The 17500-nt window shown below is 42.1% G+C and overlaps 1 protein-coding gene across 1 annotated transcript in view; it reads left to right on the top strand.

Annotated features, from left to right (window-relative positions):
- Positions 1-17500, top strand: part of LOC111965616 (putative methyltransferase NSUN7) — a 45866-nt gene that overhangs the window by 21860 nt on the left and 6506 nt on the right. Inside the window, 4 exon segments of the mRNA XM_023989769.2 lie at positions 301-749; positions 2804-2865; positions 3109-3579; positions 4107-4227. Of these exon segments, the coding sequence (XP_023845537.2) occupies positions 301-749; positions 2804-2865; positions 3109-3579; positions 4107-4227 (1103 nt within the window).

Raw genomic sequence — 17500 nt, 5'->3', positions numbered from 1 at the left:
GCTAGCTACTTTCCATTGATGCGTGTACTGTTGGCACGATATGGTTGTGGTCCTCTGTAGATCAGTTGGTAGAGCATGACGCTTACAACGACAATTTTCTGGGACGACCCATACGTAAAATGTGTGCACGCTTTAAGTAAGTCGCTTTGGATAAGAGACACGTCTGCTAAATAGGTATATATTGGTATTACTATTATGGTTGTTTTCTTGGGAGAAATGTTATTGAGTCCCAGTGTGGGTTGGTTCATGCTACAGACTTACTGTATATGTGTGTCTGAGTGTTTGAGTTTGTCTGGTCAGACGTGAAGCTGATCCCTATGAGTTTCCTGTCTCTGGACCCATGTGACCTGAGACTCCAGCGGGTCCGGGTCATCCTGCTGACCCCCCAGTGCTCCGTGTCTGCAGTCAGCAACCCTGTTGAGTTCATACTGCAGGAGAACGGAGGTACTGCTTCACATACCCCAACACACTACACCCCATATACCCTCCATATTACACCCATATACCCTCCATATTACACCCATATACCCTCCATATTACACCCATATACCCTCTATATTACGACCTATATACCCTCCATATTACCACCTATATACCCTCCATATTACGACCTATATACCCTCCATATTACACCCATATACTCTCTATATTACACCCATATACCCTCCATATTACCACCTATATACCCTCCATATTACCACCCCTATACCCTCCATAATTATCATTACTTCCTATTATACGCTCTCAATGTATTATCCCCTACCTTGATGATATATCATATTACCTACTATATTACTCTCCATACATTAACCATATTTATACCCTCGATCTTAACTATATATGGCCTCTCCTTCATTTAGTTACACCCCTCCATATGACTCCATATTTTACCTACCTATAATAGCCCTCCATGAGATTTACATTGCTACTATTATGGACCTCCAACTAATTACCAAAACCATACCTATCCTCCTATATTTAAGGTGTGACCTGTAATTATCAGCCCCTGCCCATATTACCACATATAATACACTCCATATTCACATAATTATAACCCCATATTCCGACATACTAATACCCTCCATATTACACCCTCATAGATACGCTCACATAATTTACAGAACCGACCTACTACCTATAATGCCTCCAATATTACGACCATATATATATCCCTCCATCATTACACACTATAAATAAACATTGGACGCGCTCCATATTAAATACTATTAAATACACTACAACTTCTAATCGTGACAAATATTACAATATATACCTCCATATATCACAGACATATATACCTGCCATATTAACCACCAAGGCTCTATTCCGGCTCCATAATTACCACCCATGATACTCCTCTTACACTCTATATCTCCCCATATTACCACCCATATAACCTCCATATATTATAACCTGTTACCTTCTCTCAATAAGCCACCTAATACTCCATAGTTATCCTTTATACGTACCTCCATAGTTAAACTAACTTACATAACTCCACTGTTACCTTGGACCTAATTAAGACCGATTACCATGTTTTTCCTCTGGACCTTTATATCCGCATCTCCATTGTTATAATAATCTGGAACCTTATTCCGAGCGCACAATATTACAACCTATATACCGAAACTCCATATTACCCAGGTAAATTGAGGCATCAAACTTATCCAAACCCTCCAATAATTACTATAACCTAAATACCCCACTCCATAATAGTACCAATAGTTCAACGCATCCCCTCCATATTATCACCTATTATACTGGCTCTTGAGCACATAATTCCAACCCTTTCTTGAAACGTAAGATCAGAAAATTGACTTATATAAGAGAAGTAGGAAGGTGAAGGTCTTTATAAACTTAGCAAATTGCATCCATCAAGGAATGTCTACACTAAGCTATTATATACCTCTATATTTCCCCTATTAAACCCCTTCTCTATGTTCTGCGCCCTATATCATGCCGTCTCACTCTTACCACCTAGATACCCTCCATCTTACCACCCTATAACCCCAAATTCATACCCTCAAACTCTGTTGAGTTCCTACTTTAGGAGCACGGAGGTACAGCTTACCTTGATATTGGCTTCTGCTTAATCCAAAAACAACCAAGTTAGATTGCAGATGAGCAGACGTGTAAAAACATCTCCGTTTCAAGACCAGACCTTGCTCCAGACCTGTCCCAGGGTTCCATAGTCCCAGACCAAGCTGACCACCAACCAACAATTGGTTGGCCCAGCAGAAGAGAGCCATCGTCCATGCCTGAAGTGTGAGTGTGAGAACGTCAGAGAGGAGAGACAGAGTGTTTACTGTCGTGTGTACACACACCCCTCTCTCTCACAAATGAATCTATATCATCTGCAATTAGGGCTGAGTTCCCCACTGAGAGGCTCTAAGTCTTAATTAGAAAATGCTAATGTTTCCTGGTCTGGTCAGCATGACTACTGTTAGCTACAAAACAACGACTCAAGATTACCTTCCCATTTGTGCACTTTCCCTCTATACAGACACAGGGCTGGTTTAAACAGACAGGTGTAAGAATGAAACACAACAAACCCACCAGTTATTCATGTCTTATTGTATGAACTCTGTGTGGGCTGGATCATAGTTAATCTAGGGGGAGTGGTGTGTGTGTGTGTGTGGTGTGTGTGTGTGTGTGTGTGTGTGTGTGTGTGTGTGTGTGTGTGTGTGTGTGTGTGTGTGGTGTGGTGTGTGGTGTTGTGTGTGTGTGTGTGTGTGTGTGTGTGTGCCAGCCCATTTCTCTAATCACACGGTCATTGATCGGGCTCAAATGGTTTTGCACGCAGCGGCAGATCCTCTCTAACGGGCCGTATGAATGGCAGATGGCTATCGACCCCCCGTTGGCACGGTGACTGGCGGTGCTGCATCTCTCTTTGTGTTTTACACTATTTTCTTTTGGATATTGTAACAGCACATCTGTTGTGTTTTTACCATAGGTCAATTTATGGTCTCATTAACGAGTATATTGTTTAAACTTAGCGGAAATTAACTTGGGGGGGGAGGGGAGATTAATGACAGCCAAAGAAATGGTTGGTGCAAGGCAACAGGGGAATGAAATGAGAAATGCTTCATATAAATGAACTGTTTAAAGAAAACTAGAATTTATGCATGCTCTGCTTCAAAGCCCTTCAGTGAGGATTTGTGTGCAGTGGAATGTGAAAAACAATTGTAGGCTTAGCTGTCTTTTTGCCGTCATCCGCTGTGCTTCGTTGGAGATATATTCATTGATGTTCATTCGTGGTTGTGCTTTGTGTGTGAACATGTGTTTCATTTGCATGTTGAATATGTTATTTTACGTGTGTGTGTTGATATACCTTGTGGGGCTGTGTGCTAATACTGTAAGTGTGTATTTATTTTACGTGAGAGTGTGTGTGTGTGTTTGCATGTGTCTGTGTGTTTGCACGTTTGTGTGTGTTTGCCACGTGCGTGTGTGTCCAGTCCCCAAGGTGCAGGTGGTGGTGTACTCTACCTGCTCCTTGTACCCCGAGGAGAATGAAGAGGTGGTGAGGGGAGCTCTGGAGCAGGCTGGGCCTACTGAGGGACCCAAACTACAAGCCTTCAGGTCTCTCTCTTTCTCTCTCTCTCTCTCTCTCTCTCTCTCTCTCTCTCTCTCTCTCTCTCTTGCTCGCTCTCTCGTTCTCTCGTTCTCTCTATGGCTCACCTCCCTCCCTATCTACAGCTCTCTGTCTCTCTAACTTTAGCACCTCAGGTAGAACCTAAAGGACTGCCATTAGAGATGAAATCATTATCAGCTCCAAAACAAAGAAACTCTTTCCTCGTTATCTCGTGGGTAGTTTTCCCTGTGTGAATATTGTTCTTGAAGTTAGACTATTTTACAACAGTTCTTCGGAAACCCAGGCTTAAACAGCTATACCTAAGACTATTGGTAGGGATTGTATTGACTTGTGGCCTGTGAATTATTTATTAACTCTGTCTGTAAATGTATTAACTCTGTGCATTTATTAAGTCTGTCTGTCTGTCTGTCTGTCTGTCTGTCTGTCTGTCTGTCTGTCTGTCTGTCTGTCTGTCTGTGTGTGCGCGCATGTATCCCTCGCTGCATGTGTGTGACTGTGCGTGCGTGTTGTCCAGGCCGAGCTCTTCCTTGCCCACATCTCTGGGCCGAGCTGAGGAGAGAGCAGGGGGTCCGTTCTTCAGACTGGATCCTTCAGACGAAACTAACGGCTGTTTCCTAGCTGTACTCACCAGAGAGGTGAGACAGACGGAGAGACATGGAGAGAGAGACCCCTGTTGTGATACAGTACTTGTAATTCACCAACCATTCTGAGTCAAGATCACTTTCGCAGTCAAAAAGCAAGCCGAGATTTACCGCTTAGAAAAAAAGCAAATACAAAAACATGACTTAAAAAATGTACGCCTATGTAACATGCACCTAATAAAAACAGTTCTGTAGGAATGAGGTTTGTGCAGTAGGCCTAATACATTATCACAGCAYATTGGCTATGCTTGGCCTGCCAGTACAGTTCTTCTCAGACCATATTATATTTCAAAACTTGATAACAAAATTGATTGGTTGTCGTATCACTTGCGAGGCACAGCTGAGAATAAATGTAAATCATTTGCTAATAATTAGCTTTTTTATTTGACTGGACTGATGGTACCTGCATCTGATGGACAGTCTCAGCGGGGGGAGGCAGAAAGCAGCAGAGGGTCTGCCTCTCACAGTCCCTGCTCTCTCCTTTCCTCCGGTGAGACTGACCAGAGAGAGGGGACACCGTCACATTATTGCATGCACAAATTCATGTTGTTCCTATGACCAGAGAAAGTTAAATATTCCTCGATATTAAAATAAACACAACGAGCTGTGAATAATACAAACTCAGGGCGTATTGGTACACTTGGCTACTCATTCATTGCAACTGAAGCGCGAGTGGAAGTAGGGAGAAGTAAAAGTTAAAATAAAAACAGTGCTAAATTAAAACAGTGCTGACAGTGCTGAATAAAAACAGTGTTGACAGTGCTGAATAAAAACAGTGTTGACAGTGCTGAATTAAAACAGTGCTGACAGTGCTGAATAAAAACAGTGCTGACAGTGCTGAATAAAAACAGTGCTGACAGTGCTGAATCGTGGCTTGAATAAAAAGTCAAGTGCTGTAAAAGATGGCTCTGAATAAAAACAGTGCTGACATGCTGAATAAAAAACAGTGCTGACAGTGCTGAATAAAAGCAGTGCTGACAGTGCTGAATAAAAACAGTGCTGACAGTGCTGAATAAAACAGTGCTGACAGTGCTGAATAGAAACACTGCTGGACAGTGCTGAATAAAAACAGTGCTGACAGTGCTGAATAAAAACAGTGCTGACAGTGCTGTGAATAAAAACAAGTATTGCAGTGCTGAATAAAAACAGTGGCTGACAGTGCTGAATAAAAACAGTGCTGACAGTGCTGAATAAAAACAGTGTTGACAGTGATGAATTAAAACAGTGTTGACAGTGCTGAATTAAACAGTGTTGACAGTGCTGAATAAAAACAGTATTGGCAGTGCTGAATAAAAACAGTGCTGACAGTGCTTGAATAAAAGCAGTGTGACAGTGATGAATAAAACAGTGTTGACATGCTGATAAAAAACAATGTTGACAGTGCTGAATTAAAAACAGTGCTGACAGTGCTGAATAAAACAGTGTTGACAGTGATGAATTAAAACAGTATTGACAGTGCTGAATAAAAACAGTGCGACAGTCTGAATTAAAACAGTGCTGACAGTGCCTGAATAAAACAGTGCTGACAGTCTGAATAAAAACAGTATTGGCAGTGCTGAATAAAAAACAGTGCTGACAGTGCTGAATAAAAACAGTGTGACATGTGAATAAAAACAGTGTTGACAGACTGAATTAAAACAGTGTTGACAGTGCTGAATAAAAAAGTGTTGACAGTGCTGAATAAAAACAGTATGGCAGTGCTGAATAAAAACGTATTGGCAGTGCTGAATAAAAACAGTGCTGACAGTGCTGAATAAAAACAGTGTTGACAGTGCTGAATTAAAACAGTGTTGACAGTGTTGAAGAAAAGCAGTGTTGACAGTGCTGAATAAAAACAGTGCTGACAGTGCTGAATAAAAACAGTGCTGACAGTGCTGAATAAAAACAGTGCTGACAGTGATGAATAAAACAGTGCTGACATGTGAATAAAAACAGTGCTGACAGTGCTGAATAAAAACAGTGCTGACAGTGCTGAATAAAACAGTATTGGCCGGTGCTGAATAAAAAAACAGTGCTGACAGTGCTGAATAAAACAGTGCTGACAGTGCTGAATAAAAACATGTTGACAGTGCTGAATTAAAACATGTTGACAGTGCTGAATTAACAGTGTTGACAGTGCTGAATAAACAGTATTGGCAGTGCTGAATAAAAACAGTGCTGACAGTGCTGAATAAAAACAGTGTTGGACAGTGCTGAATAAAACAATGCTGACAGTGCTGAATAAAACAGTGCTGACAGTGCTGATAAAAACAGTGCTGACAGTGCTGATAAAAGCAGTGCTGACAGTGCTGAATAAAAAACAGTCTGACAGATGCTGAATAAAAACAGTGCTGACAGTGCTGATAAAAACAGTGCTGACAGTGATTAATTAAAACAGTGTGACAGTGCTGAATAAAAACAGTGCTGACAGTGCTGAAGTTAAACAGTATGGCAGTGCTGAAAAAACAGTGCTGACAGTGCTGAATAAAACAGTGTGACAGTGCTGAATAAAAACAGTGTTGACAGTGCTGAATTAAACAGTTTGACAGTGCTGAATTAACAATGTTGACAGTGCTGAATAAAAACAGTATTGGCAGGTGCTGAATAAAAACAGTGCTGACAGTGCTGAATAAAAGCAGTGTTGACAGTAAGTAATAAAACAGTGTTGACAGTGATGAATAAAACAGTGTTGACAGTGCTGAATTAAAACAGTGCTGACAGTGCTGAATAAAAACAGTGTTGACAGTGCTGAATTAAAACAGTATTGACAGTGCTGAATAAAAACAGTGCTGACAGTGCTGAATTAAAACAGTGCTGACAGTGCTGAAAAAACAGTGCGACATGATGAATAAAACAGTGCTGACAGTGCTGAATAAAAACAGTATTGGCAGTGCTGAATAAAACAGTTTGACAGTGATGAATTAAAACAGTGTTGACAGTGCTGAATTAAAACAGTGTTGACAGTGCTGAATTAAAACAGTGTTGACAGTGTGAATTAACAGTGTTGACAGGTGCTGAATAAAAACAGTATTGGCAGTGCTGAATAAAAACAGTGCTGACAGTGCGAATAAAAGCAGTGTTGACAGTGATGAATAAAACAGTGTTGACAGTGCTGAATAAAAACAATGTTGACAGTGCTGAATTAAAACAGTGCTGACAGTGCGAATAAAAACAGTGCTGACAGTGCTGAATTAAAACAGTGCTGACAGTGTGAATAAAAACAGTGCTGACAGTGCTGAATAAAAACAGTATTGGCAGTGCTGAATAAAAACAGGTGACTATGAATTAAAACTGTTGACAGTGCTGAAATAAAAACAGTGTTGACAGTGCTGAATAAAAACAGTATTGGCAGTGCTGAATAAAACAGTGCTGACAGTGCTGATAAAAACAGTGCTGACAGTGCTGAATAAAAACAGTGTGACAGTGCTGAATTAAAACAGTGTGGACAGTGCTGAATAAAACAGTGTTGACAGTGCTGAATAAAACAGTATTGGCAGTGCTGAATAAAACAGTGCTGACAGTGCTGAATAAAAACAGGGTGACAGTGCTGAATTAAAACAGTGTTGACAGTGTTGAATAAAACAGTGTTGACAGTGCTGAATAAAAACAGTGCTGACAGTGCTGAATAAAAACAGTGCTGACAGTGCTGAATAAAACAGTGCTGACAGTGCTGAATAAAAACAGTGCTGACAGTGCTGTGAATAAAAAAGATGCAGTGTGAATAAAAACAGTGCTGACAGTGCTGAATAAAACAGTGCTGACAGTGCTGAATAAAAAACGTTGACAGTGCTGAATTAAACAGTGTTGACAGTGCTGAATTAACAGTGATTGACAGTGCTGAATAAAACAGTATTGGCAGTGCTGAATAAAAACAGTGTTGACAGTGATGAATAAAAACAATGCTGACAGTGCTGAATAAAAACAGTGCTGACAGTGCTTGAATAAAACAGTGCTGACAGTGCTGAATAAAAACAGTTGCTGACAGTTGCTGAATAAAAACAGTGCTGACAGTGCTGAATAAAACAGTGCTGACAGGTGATAAAAACAGTCTGACAGTGCTGAATAAAAACAGGCTGACAGTGCTGAATAAAAACAGTGCTGACAGTGCTGAATAAAAACAGTGTTGACAGTGCTGGAATTAAAACAGTGTTGACAGTGCTGAATTAACAGTGTGACAGTGCTGATAAAAAACAGTTGGCAGTGCTGAATAAAAACAGTGCTGACAGTGCTGAATAAAACAGTGTTGACAGTAATGAATAAAACAGTGTTGACAGTGATGAATAAAAACAATGTTGCAAGTGCTGAATTAAAAACAGTGCTGACAGTTGCTGAATAAAAACAGTGTTGACAGTGATGAATTAAAACAGTATTGACAGTGCTGAATAAAAACAGTGCTGACAGTGCTTGAATTAAACAGTGCTGACAGTGCTGAATAAAAACAGTGCTGACAGGTGCTGAATAAAACATCTGCAGTGCTGAATAAAAAACAGTATGGCAAGTGCTGAATTAAAAACAGTGTTGACAGTGATGAATTAAAACAGTGTTGACAGTTCTGAATAAAAACAGTGTTGACAGTGCTGAATAAAAACAGTATTGGCAGTGCTGAATAAAAACAGTGCTGACAGTGCTGAAATAAAACAAGTGCTGACAGTGCTGAATAAAACAGTGTTGACAGTGTGAATTAAAACAGTGTTGACAGTACTGAATAAAAACAGTTTTGATAGTGCTGAATAAAAACAGTATTGCAGTGCTGAATAAAAACAGTGCTGACAGTGCTGAATAAAAACAGTGTTGACAGTGCTGAATTAAAAAAACAGTGGTGACAGTCGCTTGAAATAAAAACAGTGCTGACAGTGCTGAATAAAACAGTGTTGACAGTGCTGAATAAAAACAGTGCTTGACAGTGCTGATAAACAATGTTGACAGTGCTGAATTAAACAGTGCTGCAAGTGCTGAATAAAAACAGTGCTGACAGTGCTGAATAAAAAACAGTGTTGACAGATGCTGAATTAAAAACAGTGTTGACAGTGCTGGAATTAAAAACAGTGCTGACAGTGCTGAATAAAAACATTTGACAGTGCTGAAATTAAAACAGTTTGACAGTGCTGGAATTAAAAACAGTGTGACAGTGCTGAAATAACATGTGTGACAGTGCTGAATAAAACAGTGCTGACAGTGCTGATAAACAATGTTGACAGTGCTGAATAAAACAGTGCTGACAGTGCTGAATAAAAACAGTGCTGACAGTGCTGAATTAAAACAGTGCTTGACAGTGCTGAATAAAAACAGTGTTGACAGTGCTGAATTAAAACAGTGTTGACAGTACTGAATAAAAAACAGTCGTTGACAGTGTGGAATAAAAACAGTGCCTGACCAGTGCTGGAATAAAAAACAGTGTTACAGTGCTGAATTAAAACACAGTGTTGACAGTGCTGAATAAAAACAGTGCTGACAGTGCTGATAAAACGGTGTGACAGTGATGAATAAAACAGTTGCTGCAGTGCTGAATAAAAACAGTGCTGACAGTGCTGAATAAAAACAGTGTTGACAGTGCTGAATTAAAACAGTGTTGACAGTGATGAATTAAAACAGTGTTGACAGTGATGAATAAAAACAGTGTTGAATAAAGTCTCACTCATAATAAACAGCAGCTCTTTGCTGTATTCTTTGACAGTCTCTCCTTGGTCATGGTTTTAAAAATGATTCAATCTTTCGTAGGCTAGTATGCTGTGGGCTCGTTGAAGCTGTAGGAATGGTGATTTGAGCTATCCGATTGGCCAGCGCAGTAGGCACACTTGATGTAGCCACAGCTCTCCTGGTCCGCCAAGTAGGCAGAGTTTGTTCCTTCAGACAACTTATATGACTCAAAATGGGCACAATTTGCCTACCTGGTGCGCAGGACTTCTGAATCAAGTGCACCTACCGCCAACAGCCCAATATGAATTWAAAAAAAAAAATGAAAGGATCACAAGGCTTTATCGAAATGTTTGGTGATCGACTAGGAATGCCTTGGCGATCGACCGGTTGGTGACCACTGAGCTAGACTGTGTATTCCCCTCTGAGAAGTGCTGTTTGTCAAACAGTGTAACTATCCCACCACATCATCAGCAGTATGCTACATCAGCAGTACGACCGGTGTCCTCAGCCATCTGAGCCACTGGGAGAAACGTATTTAGCTCAGAACACATCCCTCTGCTCCTAGAATGCATTGAGTGCACTCTTCCGAGCCTCTATAGACACAGGGAAAGTCCAGCCTCAGTGCTGAACACTTCAGGGTTGATTTTTTTGTCGCTACTGTCTGTATACGAGGCTATACGTGTTTTGGCTGCAGACTTGTTTGTTTACTTAGTCGTTCTGGTCAATGTTCAAAGAGCTGGAAGCAGAGAGGGAGAAACCCCCCCCCATGAGTAACCTCCCCGGGGGTCTCGATGTACTCCTCCCTCCTCCCCCTTGCCCGATTTCCCCCACCCCGTGATGCACTGAGCCGTACACATCCTTCCACACATCCCCTGGCGGATCCCTGGCTCACGTCTGAGAGAGAGGAACTCCCCCGTCCTCCACATACATTCATCTGGCCACAGAAATAGCACCACACAGCTGAGAGAAAGAGAGTGAGAAAGAGAGAGAGAAAGAGAGAGAGGGAAAGAGAGAGCGAGGGGGGAGGAAGATGGAGAGAGAGACAGAGAAACATAGAGAGAGGTCTCTAAGAACGGATGCGACAATATGGAGGGAGGACATTTAGGGACCATTCAGACAGAGAAGAGTCGGGTTGAGAAAGGCAGCCTGCTTCATGTAAGAAAAATACACAGAAAAGAGAACGTGCTTGTCATCTCTTGTGAGTTTCTGAAGGAGTTTGGAGGTTTACAAAGTCTAGAACATGTTTTGGCAGGTGGAAAGCAGGCTGAAGGGGAGAGGAGCGGAGATGAAAGGGAAAGGGGGCGGAGAGGGGAGAGGTGAGGTGAGGAGGTGAAGAGGTTACCTAACACTCCCGTTACCACTCTCCCCTTCAACCTCACATGGGACTCTCTTCCTCACCTCGACTGTTCTCATGTCATCCGCCTTTCATTCGTCACGCTAATCTTCGCCTTCTTTCCAACGGGTCTAATGCCTCGAGGGCGCCTCCTCTCCTTCACGGGCCACCTCCAAAATACTGCTTCGCCCTACGCATCACCCTGCCCTTCCCTCTCATGTCACATCTCCCCTTCCTCTCTACTTTCCTTGCTTCATTCTTACCTTGCCTTTCACTTTCATCCCTCTCTCATTCACCTCACCTCTCCCCGTCCACTCGTTTTCCCGCCTGCCCTCTGACTCTTCCCTTCATACCTCACTTCAGCTTCTCCCTCTTCCAGCCGCACCTCTTCACTCCTCCCTGTCCCTCTCCTCTCCGCTTGCTTTCACTTCTCTCGTCGCCCTCACCCTCACCGGTCCTCGCTTCCACTGCTTTCCTCTTTATCCTTCCGACTCCACTCATCTGTTCACTTCAACCTCCCCTCTGTCACCCTCTCCTTTCCACTTTCTCTTCTACCGCATCTCCTGTGCACCTCTCTCACCCTTTCCCTTGTTCACTCATGTCCCACCATACTCTATCTCCTTCATGTCTTCACCGCTCGCCCGCGTTCAGTTCAGTCAGCGTGTCCCCGTCACACACTCGTGTCTTACTCCGCGCTCTCCTTTCTAGCTCACCTCCTCCGGCCTTCACCGTCAACCTTTCAGCCTCCTCTCGTCTTAACTCTCTCTCTCTCCCTTTCATACTACTCACCTCCTCCCTAGCTCCCCACGGCCCCTTTCACGGGCTCACGCGTCCTGTCAACCTCTTTCCCTTCACCTTCCTCCTCCTTACACTGCCTCCTTCACCTTCCTGTTCAATCCCTCCTCTACCTTCTCCCTTCACCTACCTCCCTATCTCCTTCCCCTCCTCACTAGCCTCTCCTTCACCTCACCTCTCCTCTCAACACTCACCGTCTCCTTGCGACCGTCACTGTCCCTTCACCTCACTCTCCTGTCAGTCATCTCTCGCCCTTCACCTCCACTCACTCTCCGTTCACGTCTCACCCTCACTGTAGATCCCCTTCACTAAACCTCACGTCCGCAGCGCCCCACTTCCTTGCAACCTCCCGCGTCTCCCGGTTGTCAACATCACCGGGTCACCCTCTCCGCTACCTCACATCGAGCTCTCCGCTTCCTCACCTCTTTGCCACCTCGCTGACGTTACCTCGTTCCCTCTCCTTTCCCCTTCCCTTTCCATCTCCGCTCCTTCTGCACTTTAGGTGCCTGCTTTTCGCACGTGCTCAAATAACTGTTCTTAGGACACTTTTGTAAATCCTGCCAAACCTCCTGGTCAGAGGAACCTCACGATGAGCGTCAGCTAGCTACGCCCGCGGTGTTCCTCATTGATCCTGCCTGTATTTTTCTTACATGAAAGGCCTTGCCTTCTTCAACCCTGACTCTTCTGCTGTCTGAATGGTCGCTTAATATGTCCGCTCTCTCCGCATATTTGTGCATCGTCCTGGACCGTTCTCTTGAGGACTCCTCTTATGTTTCTCTGTCTCTCTCTTCTCATCATTCCTCCCCCTCGCATCTCTCATTTCCCCTCATTCTCTCTCTTCTCTCTCCTTTTTCTCTCAACCCTTTCCAGGTTCAGCTTGTGTGGTTGCCTATTTCTGTGGCCTAGATGAATGTTGTGGAGTGATCGGGGGGAGTTTCCTCTGCTCTCAGACGTGAGCCAGGGATCCGCCAGGGGGGTCTGATGGTGTGAAGGAGTGTACGGCCAGTGGATCACGTTGGGTGGGGGTAGAATCGGGCAGGGGGAAGGAGGGAGTGAGGCAATATCGAGAGGCCCTTCCGGGGGAGGTTACTGCATGGGTGGGGGGTTGGTCGTCGCTCTGGCTCAGCTCTCTTTTGAACTTCATTGCATCCAGAACGACTAGTAAAACAACAGTCTGCAGCCAAACAGGTATAGCGCCCTGTACATCAAGACAGTTCAGCGACACTCAAAACAATCAACCTCTTGAAGGGTTCAGCATATAACGCCTGAGGCCTGGACTTTCCCTGTTCTATATGAGGCCTCGGAAGAGTGCCTCATGCAATTCCAGGAGGCAAGAGGGATGTGTTGCTATTCGCAGCTACATAACACGTTTTCTCTCAGTGGCTCAGATGGCTGGGGACAACCTTCGGTCGTTACTGCTGATGTAGCATACTGCTGATGATGTGGTGTGGATAGTATCGTTTGGACACAACAGCACTCTCTCCGAGGGAATACAAGTCTAGCTCAGTGGTCACAACCGGTTTCGCCAGTCGCCCAAGCGCTATTCCTAGTCGATCACAAACATTCTCGATACAGCACTTGTGTCTTTGTCATTTTTTTCTTTATTTAATCATATTTTGGGCGTTTGTCGCGTGGTGCACTTGATTTCAGAAGTCCTGCGCCCAATCAGGTCAGCGCCAAATTGTGCTGCCCATTTTGATGTCATTTAACATCTGTCTGAAGGAACACAAATCTGCCTACTTGGCGGACCAGGAGAGCCTGGTGGCTACATCAACGTGTGCCTACTTTGCGCTGGCCTCATCGGGATAGCTCAAATACTCATTCCATACAGCTTCAACGAGCCCACAGCCATACTAGCCTTACGAGAAGATTAATCATTTTAAAACCATTGACCAAGGGAGGACTGTCAAAGAATACGCAGAAGAGCTGCGTTTATTCATGAGTGAGACTCTTCATTCAACACTGTTTTTATATCATCACTCCGTCACAAACGGGGTTTTCATTCTCATACACACTGTCAACCTGTTTTAATTACAGCGCCACTGTCAACACTGTTTTTTATTCAGCCATGTCAGCACTGTTTTTTATCAGCACCTTGTTCAGCCTGTCACTGTTTTAATTCAGCACTGTCAACATGTTTTATTTAGCACTGTCAGCACTGTTTTTAATTTCTCAACACTGTCAACCACCCGTTTTATTCAGCACTGTCACACCTGTTTTTATTCAGCCACTGTCAACACTGTTTTTTACATTCAGCACTGTCAACACTGTTTTATCCATCAGACAACTGTCAGCGCCATGTTTTTTATTCAGCACTGTCACACTGTTTTTAATTCACGTCACTGTCAGCACTAGCCTGTTTTTAATTCAGCACTGTCAACAGTTTTTTATTCAGCACTGTCAGCACTGTTTTTTTGATCAGTTTCACTGTCACACTGTTTTATTCAGCCATCAGGATGTTTAATCAGCAACTGTCAACGATTGTTTTTTATTCAGCACTGTCAGCACTGTTTTTATTCAGCACTGTAACACTGTTTTTATTCAGCCATGCAACTGTCAATTCAGCACTGTCAAATGTTTTTTTCATGCACTGTCAACAACTGCTTTTAATTCAGCACTGTCAACACTGTTTTTTATTCAGACTGTCAGCAGTTTTTATTCAGCCCTGTCACAACTGTTTTTAATTCAGCACTGCGTCCAAGCACGTTTTTATTCAGCACTGTCAGCACTGTTTTTATCAGCACTGTCAGCACTGTTTTTAATTCAGCACTGTCAGGACTGTTTTATTTCAGGCATCAGTCAAGCACTGTTTTATTCAGACAGTCCAAACCTGTTTTATTCAGCACTGTCACACTGTTTTTACTTCAGTCACTGTCAACACTGTTTTTATTATTCAGCACTGCTCACACTGTTTTTTATTCAGCACTGTCAGCATTTCGTTGTTTTATTAGCATTATGCCATACTGTTGTTTATTTTCAGCACTATCAAACACTGTTTTTATTCAGTAACTTTTCTGTCCAACCACTTCTTTGTTTAATCAATCATGTCAACACTGTTTTATTCAGCACTGTTCAACTTGTTTAATTCAGCACTGTCAGCACTGTTTTTATTCAGCACTGCTCAAACTGTTTTTATTCAGCACGTCAACACTGTTTTTATTCAGAACTTGTAATCACTTGTTATTCACACTGTCAACATGTTTTATTCAGCACTTGCCTAATTAGCATGTTTTTATTCTAGCACTGTCAGCATGACTGTCACACTGTTTTATTCAGCACTGTCAGCAATCCTTCTCGTTTTTTATTCAGCTCACTGTCACATGTTTTAATTCATGCACTGTCAGCACTTGTTTTAATTCAGCACTGTCATACTGTCGTTTAAATATTATTCAGCTGTAGCATCACTGTTTTTTTATTCAGTCACTGTCAGCATGTTTTTAAATTCATGCCACTTTTTTTCAACATGTTTTTATTCATCACTTGTCATGCACTGTTTTTAATTCATGTCACTGTCTAACACTGTCTTTTCTTACAGCACTGTCAGCACTGTTTTTATTCAGCACTCAGCCATTACTGTTTTATTCAGAATGTCAACACTGTTAATTCAGCACTGCTCAACACTGTTTTTTTATTCAGCTCTCGTCAACATGTTTTATTCACGCTCCACTGTCGCAATACTGTTTTTTATTCAGCCAACTGTTTACACACGCTTCAGCACTGTTTTTTATATCATCACTGTCAGCACTGTTCTCTACCTTCGCCTGTCACTGTTTCTTATTCAGCACTGTCAGCACTGTTTATTAGCACTGTCGCACTGTTTTTTTCAGCACTGTCTTAGCCTTGTTTTTATTCAGCACTGTCAGCACTGTTTTCTTGATTCAGCACTGTCAGCATTGTTTTTATTCACACTGTCAACACTGTTTTTATTCAGCACTGTCAAGCACTGTTTTATTCAGCACTGTCAAATCAGTGTTAACAGTGTTAGCACTGTCAACTACGTGTTTAACTTCAGCGACTGTCAACACTGTTTTTAAATTCAGCACTTTCACTGTCAGCACTGTTTTTATTTCAGCACTGGTAGCACTGTTTTTTTATTCAGCACTGCCATACTGTTTTTATTCAGCACTGTCAGCTACTGTTTTTATTCAGTCACGTCAGAACTGTTTTATTTCAGCACTGTCAGCGAATTGTTATTCAGCACTGTCAGCACTGTTTTTTATCAGTTCACTGTCCAACACTTGCTTTTATTCAACACTGTCAACACTGTTTTATTCGAGCACTGTCAACACTGTTTTTATTCAGTCACTGGCAGCACTGTTCTTTATTGCAGCACTGCATATTACTTCGTTTTTATTCCTGCAACTGTTTTTTCACAGACATGTTTTTATTCAGCATTGTCAACACTGTTCTTTAAGTTTTCAGTCCACTGTCAACACTGTTTTTATTCAGCAGCTGTCTACACATGTTTTTATTTTCAGCACTGTCAGCACTGTTTATTCAGCACTGCCAATACTCTGTTTTTATTCAGCACTGCACACTGTTTTACAGCACTTGTCATGTTTATTCACTGTCACACTGTTTTTATTCAGCACTGTCATACTGTTTTATTCAGCACTGTCAGCACTGTTTTTATTCAGCACTGTCAACTGTTTTAACTTCACACTGTTCAGCACTGTTTTTTTCAGCACTGTCAGCACTGTTTAATTCAGCACTGTCAACATTGTTTTTTATCAGTCACTGTCAACACTGTTTTATTCATCACTGTCAACACTGCTTTTTTCAGCACTGTCAGCACTGTTTTTATTCAGCACTGCCAATACTGTTTTTTATCAGCACTGTCAACACTGTTAATTCAGCACTGTCAACACTGTTTTAATTCAGCACTGTCAACACTGTTTTTTATTCAGCACTGTCATCATGTTTTATTCATCACTGTCACACTGTTTTTATTCAGCACTGCCATAGTTTTTATTCAGCACTGTCTGCATGTTTTATTCAGTTTCATGTCAGCACTGTTTTTATTCAGCACTGTCTTTTTATTCAGCAATGTCGCACTGTTTTTAATTCATGCTACTGTCAGCACTGTTTTATTCGCACTGTCAACTGTTTTTATTCAGCACTGTCAACACTTTTTATTTTTCAGCACTGCTTTTATTCAGCACTGTCAGCACTGTTTTAATCAGCACTGTCAACACTGTTTTTTTATTCATCATGCAACACTGTTTTATTTCATTCTGTTCACGCTGTTTATTCAGCACTGTCAGCACTGTTTTTTATTCAGCACTGTCCAACTGTTTTTATTCAGCAATGTCACACTGTTTCTACTTCAGGCACTGTCAAACACTGTTTTTTAATTCAGCACTGTCACACTGTTTTTATTTCAGCACAGCACTGTCAGCACTGTTTTTATTCAGCACTGTTCGTTTTACGCCATACGTTTTTAATTCACACTGCAACATCTGTGTTTAATTCAGACTGTCACTGTTTATCAGACTGTCACAATCCTGTTTTTATTCAAGCACT

This window comes from Salvelinus sp. IW2-2015, linkage group LG6.2 (genome assembly GCF_002910315.2).
Source record: "Salvelinus sp. IW2-2015 linkage group LG6.2, ASM291031v2, whole genome shotgun sequence".
Lineage (NCBI taxonomy): Eukaryota > Metazoa > Chordata > Actinopteri > Salmoniformes > Salmonidae > Salvelinus > Salvelinus sp. IW2-2015.
Note: the sequence above shows the minus strand (reverse complement) of the source record. Positions and strands in the feature narration are given on the sequence as shown.